The sequence below is a fragment of the Hyperoodon ampullatus genome, assembly GCF_949752795.1.
Source record: "Hyperoodon ampullatus genome assembly, chromosome: 10".
NCBI classification, from domain to species: domain Eukaryota; kingdom Metazoa; phylum Chordata; class Mammalia; order Artiodactyla; family Ziphiidae; genus Hyperoodon; species Hyperoodon ampullatus.
Genome location: NC_136923.1, coordinates 43,901,796 through 43,918,771, shown reverse-complemented (window position 1 = coordinate 43,918,771; position 16,976 = coordinate 43,901,796). Strand labels below are relative to the sequence as shown.

The 16,976-nt window shown below is 43.8% G+C and overlaps 1 protein-coding gene across 1 annotated transcript in view; it reads left to right on the top strand.

The window, feature by feature from the left end:
- Window positions 1–16,976, top strand: part of SCN10A (sodium voltage-gated channel alpha subunit 10) — a gene marked incomplete at both ends in the record, with an annotated part of 77,461 nt that overhangs the window by 35,094 nt on the left and 25,391 nt on the right. Inside the window, 4 exons of the mRNA XM_079712606.1 lie at window positions 2,047–2,155; window positions 4,501–4,739; window positions 7,375–7,548; window positions 14,934–15,293. Of these exons, the coding sequence (XP_079568732.1) occupies window positions 2,047–2,155; window positions 4,501–4,739; window positions 7,375–7,548; window positions 14,934–15,293 (882 nt within the window). The remainder of the gene's footprint in view (window positions 1–2,046; window positions 2,156–4,500; window positions 4,740–7,374; window positions 7,549–14,933; window positions 15,294–16,976) is intronic.

The window sequence follows — 16,976 nt, the reverse complement described above, 5'->3', positions numbered from 1 at the left end:
AGAAGCAAAGTATCCCTGACTTTAGTTGGAGAAGCAATAACTTACCAAAATGCACAAATTAGGCAACAGTGACTAACTGGCCAGCACTCTTAATAGAATAATCACAGAGTGTAATGGCAAATCAGGGACTCCTCATTGGATTGGAGCTGTGATTTAATTTAAGCTCTCCCTCCAGCTTCAGTAATGATGCTTCTAGTGTTTTTTCATTTTGTTTTTTGTTGTTGTTGTTTTTCGCCCTCTGGCTAGCCCAGGACACACAGTGGTTTACAAACCGACTTGTGAGCTGACCATTATATGGCTCTAGTGACTTGGATAAGTCTTACAGTGTTACCTTAGCTCCATCTCTGACTGGATGCGTGGGGTTCAGGGTCCCAGCAAGAAACAGATGAACCACTGCAGTGGGCAAGTGGAGAGGGTTTATGGAAGTATTTACAGAGATGTGCGCTGGGCTCAGGAACTAAGAAGGGGCAGTGAGGCACAGAGGAACTAGCCACAGTGGGAAGCTGTAATAAGCCTAGGCTGAAGGGGTGAGGGGAAGGACCAGAGCCCAGCAAGCCCTGCCCCTTTATGTGAGAGGCAGCCTGATGGAAGGTGGCCCAGCCACAGCCCAGCAGGGAAGAAGCCAGCTGGCAGATAGCCAGCTCCTCTCTCCTCCCAGCCTCTGATCTCCTGTCTGTGCCTCCCACTGGCCAAACCTGACCAGAACCAGAGAGGGAGGGTGATGCAGTTTGCTCAGGTCACCCTCCGTGGGTACAGAGCAGGGCAGAGATGGTAGAGGGTAGGTCTCCAAGACCTACCAAGAGAATCACCAACCCAAAGTCCTCAAGTCAAAGCCAGGCTTCAGGGTCCTCTTGGAGGTACTTTAACTCTCTAGAAAGTGCCTCATTCAGGAAACCGTGTTATTGCTCTGTGGATTACCACTTTCCTGGATATTCCAGCCTTGATTCATTTTAGTGAAATTATCTGGCTAGTGCAAGATTAACTCTTTAATCCCTTCCATGTCACATGGACCTGAACATCAGTCACAGCTGTGCCATTTACCAAGTGAGTCACCTTTAGCAAGTCCCTTAAATTCTTCAAGCCTCCATGTCTCCCCTTATAAAGAGCTTATAAAAAGGTTTCTAAATGGCTGAAGGGTTAAATGGAATCACAAAGTGCCTTCATTTATGTACACGTCTGATCAATAACAGCAGTAGATGCTAGAACCTTTTGTTGAGTCCTCATGGTTGAGAAATGTCTAAACTTTCTTTATATGTACTATATACCTATGAGCTTCACCTACAGCAAATGCTCAATAAATGCTTGTTGAATTTGAATTCTGAATGGTTAGTGCAGTGCTGAGTCAGCTACAATGGGCCTGGGACTCCCCACATCCAGGGTAAGTGTGTTGACTAGAGTTAGGGCCCTGGCACAGAACCCAGACAGAACTTCCAATAAAGGCCCAGAGAGAGAAGAGTCAAAAGGATTGTGTCAGAAACTAAGAATTGAACAATCAAGACACACAAATATTCCCTCAGAAAGAGAGAGACCATGTGGAATTGAAACTGGGTCATATGTTGGGAAGAGAAATGGGCCTCTTAGGAGGGAGGTCAAGGAAGCCTATCGTGGAGTAGGAATTCTCTGTAAATGTCATATGCGCAGCCCGGCAGAAGTCCAATAATGACTGCCTGGCCTGATGCCCCTGCAACTCCCACCACCCTTTGGTAGAAACCTCAGAGACCCTTGAGGCAGCCCCCTCCCCACCCTGGTGCCCAGGAACCTGTCTTAGGGAAGGACTCTGCAAAGCTTCAGGTGAGGCCAGGGCATCTGTTAGCTACGAACTCAGGCTCTGGTTGCACCCCAGCTCTGTGTCACGCTGTTACTCACATCTGAGCTCTTACCCCAAGTTCATGGAGTAGCCCCTTTACTCCAAGCGTGACTGCAGAGGACTGTAGCTTCACTGGGCAGCTTGCAACCGCCCGAGACAGGCCAATAAGAGGCTGAGTGATCTGTTTTTGCCACTGAAGACTTTAGGGGAATGTCTTGACACTGTTTATGTCCCAGCAGGTATCTGATGCAGGACAGAAGACTTACTTGACAGCAGAATACTTGAACGAACCTTTCCGATCCCAAAGGGCAATGAGTGTTGTCAGTATCATGACCTCTGTCCTCGAGGGTAAGTATTGCTCATTGGAACTTCTGCTCACTGTGCCATGAGGAGTCCCCATATGAGCAGAAGATGGGATGCCCCAAACCTGTGTCGAAGAGCACCCATCTCTGTGTCCTGGGATACTCCTCATTTTTATGCCCTTGTCCCCATTACCCTTTATCAGTGTGGTTTTTAAAATGTAGATAAAATTTCAAAAACAATAGATCCAGTGAATGAAATGCTCTAGTTCATTTCTTGTTCAAATTAACATCTGCTTCATATGTATTCACAAAACTAGATTTTAAAAAGTGATCCAGCAGGCACAGAGAATTTCAAGCTACCACTCAGGTATGCAAGAAATTTAACAGTCTTTAATTTTCAAACATGGAAAAATCGTTCCCATGTGTTTCATGGCAGTGATTTTTATGGTTATAACTTAATTTTTTTTTATTTATTTATTTTTGCGGTACGCGAACCTCTTACTGCCGCGGCCTCTCCCGTTGCGGAGCACAGGCTCCGGATGCGCAGGCCCAGCGGCCATGGCTCACGGGCCCAGCCGCTCCACGGCATGTGGGATCCTCCCGGACCAGGGCACGAACCCGTGTCCCCTGCATCGGCAGGCGGACTCTCAACCACTGCGCCACCAGGGAAACCCCTATAACTTAATTTCTATCTCAAGCTCATGATGAACATTAGAAGGCAATTTAAGTAAATTAATCCTTCAGTTTAACTAAATCCTTGTCAATTCAGGGTTCCATCAATCAGGTGGGAATCCACTCAGCCTCCCCAGGGATGGATCTAAATTCTAACTGCTTACACCAAGCCACAGGGTGGAGGAAGAGAATGTCCACCTGGCACTCAAGTACCAAAGAGCATGGCTATATCCTTCTCACCCTGAGTATAAGACCTGTCTTCTTATCCAGCCTTTCTTTTGCCTCAGGGCATGGAAAACATGGCCTTAGTCATATCCAGTTATTCATCTCCTCTGGACAAATTTAAAATGTCCTGAGCTGGAGGATGGGGAAAGGAGTTTGGATGTTGGTGTGTCCCTGAGAAGGGGCCCTGTGTGCTCTCCTCCCAGCCCTGGGCTGAATTCTAACTGCAGGGGAGGGCATGGTGGACAACAGACAGCAACAACAACAAAATGTTTGAGGGATTTGAAAACAGATCCAATCTGTACCTTACTTTCTAGGTGAAGCCGGAGGTGGCAAGTCTTAGACAGAGACCCTCATGCCTAGCATGACACAGAAACCGTAGGGTAGAATGGGCCAGTAACGTACCTGGGTAGAGAAGAACTGAGGCAGCCTCAAAGGGTGCCCTGTGGCCCCAGCATGACAGGAGAGTATCTGGATGATCACCTTGTTCCCACTGAAGGCTGCAGAAGGAGAAGAGTGAGAGGCAAAGAGGGAACAGCCATCTCCATGGCTCTCCCACCAGCGACGACCAGATGGGAACATTGATGACTCAAGTGAAATACACTTGGCAATGACTTAGGACCAGCTCAACCCTCCACCAACCTTCAGCTCCCCAGAACTCAGACACAACTTCAGATAACGAAGTAGTAGCAGACATTGAATTAACCAAAACAAAGTCCCCTGGTTGGAGACTTGAAGTATAAATTGAATTCAGTTACAGGAGAAAAAACCCCATAAGCTACATTTCTTGCATAACTGAGTTTGTGTTTTGAGAAATGTGTACCTATTCTAGTAACAACAGTGTTGTTGTTATTTTTGCTCATGGATAACTATTTAATAATTACTCATCAGCAGAGAGTGAGGATTAGAGAGGTGGAGGAGGAGGGAGAGGTTGGAGGAGAGGGAAGGTAGAGAGAAATGCTGGTCTGGAAGATTGAAGGAATGAAATGGAGAAACACGGCAGGATTTCTGGGCAGTGACAAGCTGGGACCAGTCAGCGTGGTTGTGGATTTTTTCCAACCAGGTTCAGTTGGTTGGGCGCAGGTACAGAGTCATCTCCATGTTGGGTTTATTCAGAGTTGGGGTTTTGCCAGGCAAGTACAATGGAGCGGGGAGAGGGCAAGGGAACTGAGGTGTCTGCAAGGGAGTATAAAGGGGGTGGACATGAAATGTAAGCTGGGTAAGTTGAGAAGCAAAGACATGACCTGGATGGTTAAAAAGTGTACGGATGGATGGTTAAAAAGTGTACGGTCCATGATTTGGAGGACTGAATGGAGACAGAGGTTGGGTTGCACTTGCTAGAGTACAGGGGCTCAAAAAGGAGGAAAAGGGTGAGTGCTGAAGTGGAGATGGGAGGTGGTAGTTATAAGTAATGACAAGGTCTAGAGGCTGGCCATGGGGTGGGGGTCTGAGTCCATGCCCGGCTGACAGCTGTCATTGACCACACCTGTGATGCAGAACTCGAGGAGTCTAAACAGAGGTGCCCACCCTGCTTGACCAGCTTGGCTCAGAAGTATCTGATCTGGGATTGCTGCCCCACATGGGTGAAACTTAAGACCCTTCTCTTCGCGATTGTGACGGACCCCTTTGCAGAGCTCACAATCACCCTGTGCATTGTGGTGAACACCATCTTCATGGCCATGGAGCACTACGGCATGAGTCCCGCTTTCGAAGCCATGCTTCAGATTGGCAACATTGTGAGTGCCCTGGCAGCCACTGCCTGTGCTGTCAGAGCTGTGGGGCTCTGGGTGGGGTAGCAGCATGCCCTCATTCACTGGAGTGTTGATCTTGCTGGCTGAGAGCAGTGTGGGAGATGTGTAGACACTGAGTGCAGGAAGTCAAGTCTGGAGGACCAGGCTGAGCTGCTGGGAATTGCTTTGGGATGAATGAGCACAGGGAAGTGGACAGAGAGAGCCCTGACCTAGGGGCAGCTAGCCTCGCCTTTGCAGAACTTAGGACAGCCACCTGAATTCTCAGCATTGCAGCTGCCACTACCTCGAAATGATGATAAATGCCACTTTCCCATCTAAAGACAACCTATGGACTTGCAAATTTCCTTCCAATTTTATTGCTTTTGTGACTGCAAAACACAGTGTCTGTGGTTTTTCAATGCTGTCATTTAAGTGCAGAAGAGTGGGGGAGGGAGGGGAAGATAATGAGAGAGAGGGAACCTGGGATCATGCTTGCTGTTGTCACAAAAGTGTCAGGGAGTCAGAACTTTTTTAAAAATCTGGTTCAGACAGGACTTTCCTTTAAATTTTCCTCCATAGCTTTGTAGTATAATTTTCTTTGAACAAGACAAAGTCCATACTGGATTTCCCTACATGCTGAGTAAAATATCAGACTCAGAGGAGAACTATGCTCAGCCTGTGCCCCACAGGAACAGTAATGATAGCCAACTTTATTTGATCACCTACTCAAGACCAGACATGGCCTCAGATGCTTCTCATGGGTTATCTCATGTTATTGTCACAAAACCCCAATATGGTAGGTACTATTATTATGCCCTTTCATGGATGGAAAAATGGAGGCACAGGAGGTTAACTAATTTGCCCAGGGTCCTAGAGGTGAGTAAGTGACAGCATCAAGATTTGAACCCAGGCCAACTGGTTCTGAAGCTCACACCTCTCAACTCCTGGGTGCTAAACCCCATCACAGGACCTGCTAGTGTGTGTGTGTATGTCTGTGTGTGCGTGTGTGCACACATGGACACAAGAAAAGCAGAAGCTGCAAAGGTCAGGGTCCTGCCTCCATGTCCACACCACTGTCCACTCCACTGCAGGTGGCTTACTAGTTCCACCAGGACCATACAGCTCTTCTAACTCCTTGTAGGCTGCAGACTTAGGTGGAAGGAGGGGTCCCAGAGGAAATGTGACTGCTCTTCTCTAGAAATCTCCCCCTTTCCCAGAATCCAGGGATGTGAAAATGATGCCAGTAGGTTCTGAGATACTGTGGAGCCAGCATGCCTTACGTTTCAGCAGCACCTAGGCTAAGAAGACACATTCTATGTAAAGTTGATATGAAAAGGGGAAATGGAAAGAGAAGGGAGAGCTTATTGCCAAGAAGTCATCATAGACCCCAAAGGGTCAGATGGAAGAGACCTCTGAGCCCGCACCTTGTTTTACAGTTGGAGAAGTTGAGGCAAGAAAGACCAAAGGCCTTTACCACTGTGACAGAGCCCAGTGCCATTTTTTAAAAAGAAAGAAAGGCAGGCACTGTGTGGTGCTTATGATGAGTCAGGTGCTTTATAAGTGTTTTCTCAGCGTCGCAACGCGCTATGAGGTTATCACCACCCTCGCAGCACAAAAGAGAGCCTTAAGACTCAGAGAGGTTCAGTATCCTGCCCAAGGTAGCACAGGTGGGGATGGTGGAGCCAGAGGTGACCCAGGTCTCTCTAGGGCACAGGACCTCACCGCCCCACCCCCACACCATGCTGACTAGCCTACAAAGGGCACTCAGTAGATGCTCTTTGCATCTCACAGTTGCCGTCTTGTGACATCAGTCAAGTCCCTTAAACTCTCAGCCACTTCCTTCTCTGTAAAAGGGATGTAACTACCTCTGTTTCCCAGGCTGGAGAGAAGCTCTGATGAGAACAAATGAGAGAAAAACACCTGACTCTGGTCTTTGGTTTCTTCCTTACCTGTCACCCTTCCCTGCTGGTTGTTGTGTGACCCAAGCCTGGCCCTGACCTCTCTCAATGTCAGAATTCTATCCTGTTTAAGACCATTAAAGATACTCAGAGCTGAAAGAATCTTAGAGACAATGTATTATTATTGTTCTTACTAATAGCTATTATTGATTAATGAAGTACTGTCTGCCAGGACCCTTGCTAAGAATTGCGTATGCATTATCTCACTTTAAAGCCCATTATACAGATGAGGAAATTGAGGTAGAGAGGATGTACTCCTTGTCCAAGCTTATACAAGCTAGGAATGGCTGAGTTGACATTTTTCTCTGGGTCTGTGTTGCCCCACGATCCCTGCTTTTAAACTACTGAACCAGATTGACTTCTCATTTGCATAATTACATAATATTTATTATCCTAATGATTATCCACTTACTCCATGTCCAACACCATTCAAACGGAAACACTGAAGCATGGAAACACTAATGTGTATTCCCTGAGCATTGGTCCAGAGATTTCTCTCTGCTGCCACACTGAGTGTTCCCATCCCCAATCCGTCAGGAGCCTGCAGATAATATAGAAATGGAATAAAAACGAGGTAAAGGGATTTGCCACTTTATAAACACGACATTTTCCCCCTGCTCTATTTGTCATTGTCCCCTGACCCCACAGACCCTGCTGAGATGGATCCCTGTTTCTGTCCGCAGGTCTTTACTGTGTTTTTTACTGCTGAAATGGTCTTCAAAATCATAGCGTTCGATCCCTACTATTACTTCCAGAAGAAGTGGAACATCTTTGACTGCATCATCGTCACAGTGAGCCTGATAGAGCTGGGTGCGGTCAGGAAGGGGAGCCTGACGGTGCTGCGGACCTTCCGCCTGGTAATGTGCTCTCTTGGCAACTTGGGGAACCTCCACGTGGACATCCAAGGAGGCTCCCCAGTGGAAATGGACTCCGTCCTTTGGGGACCCCACCAGCCAGCCCCCTCTTTCTCTTCGTTCCCTGTGGGAGGAGGCAGGGCATGGGTCCTGGGAGCCAGAGACGTGGTGCTATGCACTTACTCAAAGTGGGGGTGTGCCCTTTCCTCTCTGGGCCTGGGTGCCCTCATCTGTACTAAGAGACTTCCTAGCACCCTCTTGTTCTCTTACCAAATAACAGTAAATGATAATCATAGCAACTACTCGTTCTTGAGTTCTGACAATGCATGAAGCACAGAGCTAAACCCTTGACGTAACACATCTCATTTTATGCTTACAGCACCCTGAGAGAGTTGCTTTTACTATCCCCACAGATAGATGAGGGAAACTGAGACAGAGTGGTTAAATGATGGCCCAAAGTCTCCCCGCTGCTGAGTGAGCCTCAGACCTGCATTTCAAAGCCAGGCTGCCTGACTCCAGAGTCCCAGCTCTGATCATCCTCTGATTCCCTTGGTCCCCATATCATAGCCCCAATGTCTCACCCACCTCAAAAACTGCCTCCTACTAGCCTCCCGTCCTGGCTCTTCTCCCAACTCAGCTCCAGGACGCCTTCTGCAGGACGGGTTCCCTTATTCTTAACAAAAGAGATGTCCCCCTGATGTCTGTGTCTGTAAGGCAAGTCACCCACCTTGTTTTATTTCTTCAAGAATATCGTGGCCCCTGTACTTCATTTTAGAATCAATTTGCCAAGTTACATACCCACATACACACAAAATTGTTGGGTTTGGGGTTTTTTTTCTATTAGGACTGCAGTAATTTATAGATCAGTTTGGGAAGAAATATAACCTTTATGTTATGTAGTCTTCTGATCCACAAAAATGGTACACAGTCTATTTATTTCAGTCTTTCAATAGTTTTATAATTTCTCCATAAGGGACTTCCTGCATATCTTTTGCTAGATTTATTCCTAGATATTCCCTAGTTCATTACGCTATTTCAAATGAAACCTCTTTTTAAATGTTCTTTTCTGGGGTTTGGGTTTTTTTTTTTTTTTGCTAGCACTTTGCTATTTAATATTTTTGGATCCACATAGCTCTGTTATTAATTCTCATGATTTATCTATGCAGTCTTTTAAATTTGTTAACAGAATCATATCATATGCAAATGATGAGTTTTGTTTCTTCTTTTCTAATCCTTATACCATTTGGTTCTTTTTATTGCATTTCTGTGCTGGTTAGGACATCCAGTACACTGTAGAAAAGATGTGTTAATAGCACACATTTTTCCTGTTTTCCTGATCTCAAAGAAAATGCTTTCAGTATTTCAGCAAGTCTGATATATGTGGCAGGTTTTTTAAGAAGATTTTTTTAAAAACTCCTTTATCAGTTTAGGAAGTTCTCTTTTGTTAAGAATATTAATCATGAATGGATGTTTAATTTTATCAGACAGTTGTTCTGCATGATTAAGATAATCACATGATTTTCTCTAATCTGTTAAAGCGGTGAATTATACTAATTGATTTTCTAATGTTAAATAAACTTTGCATTCCTGGGATAAACCCAACTTGATCATGATACACTTTTTATACATTGGAAGATTCAGTTTGATAATAATTAAAAAAAAAATTTGCCTCCATATTGATCAGTAATATTTGACCTGTAATTTTCCTTACTTGCATTGTCCTTGCTAGGTTTTAGTATCTAGGCATCAAGGTTATGCTAATCTCCGTAAAAAGAAGTGAGGAATATTCCTCTTCTTCTACACCCAATCTTTGGGTAAGACTGGAATTATTGTTTCTTGTAAGTTTGGTAGAATTCACTAATTAAGCCATCTGTAAGTCAAGATTTTTCATTACTGATTTAATTTTCTTAATGGCTGTGAAACTACTCAGATTCTCAAATTGGTTTTGGTAAGTTATATTTTTCTAAAAAAATTTCCTTCTTATCTAAATTTTTAATTTTATTGACATTAAGCTGTATATGCTATGCTGTTACATTTTAATGCTCCATATCACATGTACTTATGTTATCCTTTTCTTTCTTTAAAAATAGTGATTTGTGCTTTCATCTATTTTTATTAGTCTCGCCAAAGATCGTCAATTTAATGTCTTTTCAAAGAACCATCTATTAGCTTGTTGATCCTCTCTACTTCATTGATGTTTTCTATTTCAATTAATCCTGCATCTTATCTTTTTTTTTCTTTTTTTTTTTTTTGCGGTACGTGGGCCTCTCCCTGCTGTGGCCTCTCCCGTTGCGGAGCACAGGCTCCGGACGCGCAGGCTCAGCGGCCATGGCTCACAGGCCCAGCCGCTCCGCGGCATGTGGGATCTTCCCGGACCGGGGCACGAACCCGAGTCCCCTGCATTGGCAGGCGGACTCCCAACCACTGCGCCACCAGGGAAGCCCCCCTGCATCTTATCTTAATTGCAGCTTCCATTCCACATATTTTATTCTTTACTAACTTCTTAGGATGGAATTTTCAGCCTATTTCCTTTTCCAATATATTCATTGAAGACTTCAATTTCCTTCTAAGAACTGCTTTAATATGTAGAATTTTCCTTATTTTATTTATTTATTTTTAAAATAAATAAATAAATAAGTTTATTTATTTATTTACTTATTTTTGGCTGAATTGGGTCTTTGTTGCTATGCGCAGGCTTCCTCTAGTTGCGGCGAGTGGGGGCTACTCTTTGTCGTGGTGCACGGGCTTCTCATTGTGGTGACTTCTCTTGTTGCGGAGCACGGGCTCTAGGCATGCGGGCTTCAGTAGTTGTGGCTCGTGGGCTCTAGAGCGCAGGCTCAGTAGCTGCGGTGCACAGGCTTAGTTGCTCCGCGGCATGTGGGATCCTCCCGGACCAGGGCTCGTGCCCATGTCCCCTGCATTGGCAGGCGGATTCTTAACCACTGCGCCACCAGGGAAGCCCCAGAATTTTCCTTATTGTTTGGTTCTAAATATTTCCTAATTTCAAATTTGATTTATACTTTGACTCAAAGGCTAGTTAGCAGCATGGTTCTTAATTTTGAAATATATGTGGTATTTCTAGTTATCTTTATGCCATTGAGTTCTAGTTTAATTGTATTATACTCAGAAAACATACACTGTATGATTTTAATGCTTTGAAATTTATTGATAATCTCAGTTTGGCTCAGTATAGTGAAAATGTTCCTTATGCATTTGAAAAGAATGCGTCTTCTGCAGTTGTATGGTGCAATACTCTGCATATATATCCATTGGGTAGAGAAAGTTCATTGTGTAGTCCAGATATTCTATATCCCTGCTTATTTTTGTCTGCTTGTTTTAGCAATTACTGAGATGGTAGTGTATAAAAATATCTTTCACTATGATTACGGCATGATGTTTCTCCTTACGGTTCTATCTGGAGGCTATGTTATTAAATGCATACATATTTTAAGTTATTATATCTTCCCAGTGGAGCGAAACTTTTATCAGTGAGAATTGACCTTGTTTATCCCTAGAAATGCTTTTTGCCTTAAAAGTCTCTTTTGCCTGATAGTAATTAAACAATTCTGTTTTCTTTTAGTTTGGAATTTGCCTGATATGTCTTTATCTATCCTTTTACTTCCAGCCTTTGCATATCTTTAAGGTTGTTATATGTCTACTGTAAATAGTATGCAGTCATTTTGGATTCTTATTCAATCCACTCTTTGTCTTCTAACAAAAGCATTTAGCCTACTTATTTTATTGTGAATACTGATATATTTGGATGTGTGTCTATCATTATATTCTCGGTTTTCTATTTGTTTCCTCTGTTCTAGCATTTTTGTTCTCTCTCTTCTTGCTTTATTTTGGACTGTTTGTTTTTCCTTGTTCCATTTTCCTCCTTTATTGGTTTGGAAACGAAATACTCTGTTTTTATTCTTTGAGTGGTTACCTTAGAAATGACAGCATGTATTGTTAACTTAAAGTCAAAAGTTAGCTAAAATCTTTACTTTTCAGGACAACTTTTTATTCCAGTTACCCCTTCCCAACTTACTATCGTGTTAATTATTTTAATTTTATCTTGTTTTTAAAAAGCTATATGACTTAATTGATGATAAATAATTCCAGATTTGTACAAACACTACTGAAAATTCAGTAGCTTAGCCCAATAAAGGTTTATTCCTCACTCATGTCATAGTCTGATGCAAGCCAGTCAGCTCTAGGTGGGACTCCTTCTAGAAGTGACTGTGCCATATCTGAAGGCCTGTACAACCTTCAAAGCTTGCCTCCTGCTTGTGGAAAGATGGCAAAGTTTACACAGTCAAAAGCTTTTTTAGTCAGGGCTCATGGTTTCTTTTGTAATACAATTCCTTCAAAACTTAGATGGTTTCAGACCTCTGTGTGTGTTATACATCCAGAGTGCTTTCTTTGACAAAGTTCTCAGTTCCGCTTTGTTTCTTTGCTCTCTTGTCCCCCTGCCTCTCTCTGCCTCAAATGGTGGCTACACCATTAATAGCATCTTTGCTAAGATGTGCTTCATTTCATTGAAAACTTTAACTGGTCTTGAACTCATAAAGACTTACTCCCATTGCTCACTCCTTGAGATCTAAAGCAATGTACTTCCCTAAACCTTCAAGACTCTAAACTTCTGGATTATTTTATTTTATTTAAGTATAGTTGATTTGCAATGTTGTGTTAATTTCTGCTGTACAGCAAAGTGACTCAGTTATACATTAAACTTCTGGATTCTATTTCCTTTTATTTCTTATCAATCAACCAAATATTCCCTGAACTCATCTCTTTCTTGTAATGTCTTGACAAATGTAACCAACTACAACTGACAGGATACTAAGGTTCTGTTTTACAGACCCTTTGCCTAGTGCTACTGGCTCATGATCTGCCCCAGAATTATTGCAGACAATCATTTTGCCCCTGCAACACAGATCAACACTTTCCAAGGATTCTTCTATCAGTTTCCTTGTTGTACACCACATGATCACTAAGCCAGTGCCACATATCCGATGTGTTGAAATGGCTCTCTGCAATGTACCAATTTCTACATTAAGAGAAGTACAACTAGTTGTAATGACAATCTCTAAATCTGTGAGTTAACATAATAGAGGTTTATGTTTACAGCATATTCAGTGCTGGTTGGGAAACTCTCCTGGTTTATCTGCTCCAAGTAGTGACTCAGTGACTCAGGATGGTGTGATGTCACCACCATCTTCAATGGGTGGCCTCCATGGTGGCCGTAGGAGGGGAAGAGAAAGTGCATGATGTTTTATGGCTCTGCCTGAAAGTAGTGTACATTACTTCTGTCTCCATCTCCATTCCATCAGCCAGAACCCAATAATATGACCTCAACTATTTGCAAGTAAAGTGGGAAAACAGTCTCCCTTTGTGTCTGAGAGGAGTAAAAGTGAATGGTGACCATATAGCCAGTCTCTGCCCTACCCCGTGGAACTTTACTGTTGTGTCCATTCAATGTTTGTTTAGATTCACTCTCATACTTAGCGCTTCCTTGCTGTTTATCCATTCTTGCACATAATACGTTCCTTCTGGGATCACTTTCTTTCTGCCTGAAGTGCATCATTTAGAATTTCTTTCGGTGAGTGCCTTCTGGCAGTAACCTCTCTCAGTTTTATCTAAAATTTGCTGTTCAATTTGCCCTTGTCTTTGTTTTTTTCTTTTTAATTTGGTTGTGCCGGGTCTTAGTTGCGGCAGGAGGCCTCCTTAGTTGCGGCTCGCTGACTCCTTGGTTGTGGCATGCAAACTATTAGTTGTGGCATGCATGTGGGATTTGGTTCCCTGACCAGGGATCGAACCCGAGCCCCCTGCATTGGGAGCACAGAGTCTTAACCACTGCGCCACCAGGGAAGTCCCATGCCCTTGTCTTGAGAGATATTTCTTATGGGATCTTGCCTTAATGGTGGGAGAAATTCTTGTTATACTGTCTACCTTAGGCAGCCCTGGGATGTGTTTCCTGCTTGCTGTGCCTCATGAGACCATTAACACTTATGCTCAGATTCATCAGTTTTGCAAATGTCTTCAGAGAAAAGCTGACTTCAGCAATCTGTTTATATCTCTGAATTCCCATAGTTATTTAATTTTTGGCTAAAGAATTACTTACTTTATTGACAGATCATTAATGCACTTAAGATTTTATTATCTAGCATTTTTAGTAACTTTTTGATGGAAAGGGGAACCCAAGGGGGACCCAATATAGTCTACCATATTACTTCATCTTCTGATATTCTTCACAAGTTCGAGGCCCATTTCATCACCAAGTGGTGACCTCCTCAGTAGAGGGCAGATGTTAGACTTACCTTGCATTCTATTCCAAAAGTAAGGCATCCTCATTAAAATAAGTTCCAGATTAGATCTAAGGTGAACACAGACCACCCCCATCACAAAGAAAAATGCGTATGGAGCTTCCTGCATAAGAGGATTAAACCTTGGGACTTATTGCTGTGTTGGGTGATAAAACTGCTGCTACTGTGTCCAGCACAGCATCCCAGCTCCTTGGCCAGAGCCTGGCTCTTAGTAAGGGCTCCATAAACACCCCATGACAGCTGAGCTCACATATTTCTTTCTAACAAATTAGAGAACCACACAAATGTATTTTTTAAATGTTTAGACGTCTTTATGCATGGTGCTTTTGTTCTCCTGTGGGGCTTAGCACATTTGGTTTTACAGTGAAGACTTTCTGGGTCTTTGCCTTATCTCTGCAACTAAACCATTAGTTCCATGAGGACAGAAGTCCACAGACTTCTCTCCATATACCTCACAGGCTAGTACAGTGCTATGTATGTGTGTGGCTGGTGTCCAACAAAGTAGGTAGATTGGCTGGTCAATTAAATAAACATATGAATCCCAGGTTCATGAAATCACAGATACTTGCCATTTCAGAGATGGTGGGAGTAAAAGATGTTGCCCAAGGCCTCAGGATGAGAAATGCCCCAAGATGATGGGTAGCCAATACCTGTCAAATGCAGTGGGTTGTGCCCTACCTGCAGGAAGCTAGCCTCTCGTCAGGTCAAAGGTGGGCTCTTCTCACACATTTATGAGCTCCATCATACTCCACTCCACCCCATAGAATAGATCTACATTCAGGAGGCTTGTGGCTATAGAACAGAGTACACGTCACATGACCAACACCCCAATATGAGACCCCTGACTTTGCCACAGTCAGTGGAGCATATTAGTAGTACATAGGGACCATAGAGGGTTGGTCATATTTTTGAGTAACTGGTGACATAGAAAGAAAGGTCTTTGAAAGCAGCTTCCCAGGATCAACCCATGTTAATGGAATGAGCTACCTTGTGCTTTTTTTGTATCTGGCCAAGACTTGAGATGAAAGGTGATGGAAGCAGCCACCAGGACCTGACACAATCTCTGTTTCTCTGCAGCTGCGGGTCTTCAAGCTGGCCAAGTCATGGCCGACCTTAAACACGCTCATCAAGATCATCGGCAACTCGGTGGGGGCTCTGGGGAACCTAACCATCATCCTGGCCATCATTGTCTTTGTCTTTGCTCTGGTCGGCAAGCAGCTCCTCGGGGACAGCTACCGTGACAACCGGTGCAAAATCTCAGCACCCAATGAAGAATGGCCACGCTGGCACATGCATGACTTCTTCCACTCCTTCCTCATCGTCTTCCGGATCCTCTGTGGAGAGTGGATTGAGAACATGTGGGCCTGCATGGAAGTCGGCCAGCAGTCCATCTGCCTCATCCTTTTCTTGACGGTTATGGTGCTGGGCAACCTGGTGGTGAGTGCATGGGCAATGCAGGAGACTTCCATGTTATCCTAGAAAGTTTGACATTGCACATGTCTTGCCCACATTGTACCTCCCTGACTGAAAAGTCTTCACACTTTTCCAAGTTGTGTGGGACACATAAGAACTATCTGTTGGGAAGCAGCTGGAATAAGCCCATATGACAGAGCAGGAAAGACCTGATGTAGAATCCCAGCTCCACCTCTAGTAAGGTTGGGTGACCCAGCACAAGAGATAATCTCCCAAGCTTTAATTTCCTTAAAATCAAGAAAATATTGCTTACTTATGGGCTTACTGGGAGAATTAAATTACAGGAACAACATACAAAAATTGCCTAGTGCAGTTTCTGGGCCAAGGCAGGAAGTCAATAAATGGTAGTTGTTAGTTGTTGAAGGAAAATTTCCCTTCTCCATTCCAGGGTTCTCAGAAGGTATTTCTGTGGGGGCGGGGCGAGTAGAGTTACATAGGTTCTAGCTAGGAGCAGGAGGGGAGGCACAATGGGACAAGAGGAAGGAGAGGAGCTGGATCATGGACAACATCCAACGCCATGACAATAACAAAATCCATTCTCAGGTTGGGGGGGAGCCCCTCTGGAGGACTTTCTCCCAATTGGCCCCAGCACCCCTTCTCTGGCCCAGTCTGGCTCCTTGTCCTCAGTTGTCTCCACTCCCTCAAGTTCTGGGTGCCTTTGCTCTCCCAGCCTTGACCAGGGTGAGGAGAGGGTGTTATTTTTAGGAACCCCTTTCTTTTTTTTTTTTAATTGAAGTATAGTTGATTTACAATATTGTGTTAGTTTCAGATGTACAGAATAGCAATTTGGGTTTTTTCCATTATAGATGATTACAAGATGTTGAGTATAATTCCATGTGCTATACTGTAAATCTTTGTTGCTTATCTATTTTATGTATAATAGTTTGTAACTGTTAATCCCATACTCCTAATTTATCCCTCTCCCCTACCTTTTCCCTTTGGCAACCATAAGTTTGTTTTCTATATCTGTGAGTCTGTTTCTGTTTTGTATATAAATTCATTTGTATTATTTTTTAGATTCCACATATAAGTGATATCATATAGTAATTTTCTTTCTCTGTCTGACTTATTTCACTAAGCATTATATTCTCTAGGTCCATCCATGTTGTTGCAAATGGCAGTATTTCATTCTTTTTTATGGCTGAGTAATATTCCATTGTATATATAGACCACATCTTCTTAAGCCAGTCGTCTATTGATGGGCACTTGGGTTGCTTCCACGTCTTGCAGGAGCCCCTTTCTTATTGCCCTGGAAGTCAACCAACTTGAATTCTTTTCCCATAAGAGTTTTACACATAAGAGAAAGCTAAACTAAGAGAGGGGATGAAAAAACAAATCCAGACTCTTCAAAGTCTTTCCCAACAGGGTCCCTGAGCCAGAGGTGCCTTCTGCCTGCTCTCCTGAGTAGGAGGCTGGACAAAACTCCTTTCTTCCAGGCTGAGCTCCCCATCCCTGCAGTGTCAGGCCCCTGACCCTGAGGCAGGAAGTTTGCCTTTCCAAGCACTTTTACAACCTCATGCCATTTCCTCTTCACAAACACTCTGACAGGTAGGGGGTCCCTACTCCCTGCTTAAGGGGGAAGGACACGAAGTTGGAAGCAGAGAGGAGATGTGCCCAGGATTCCAGAGTGGGCAATAGAACCCAGGA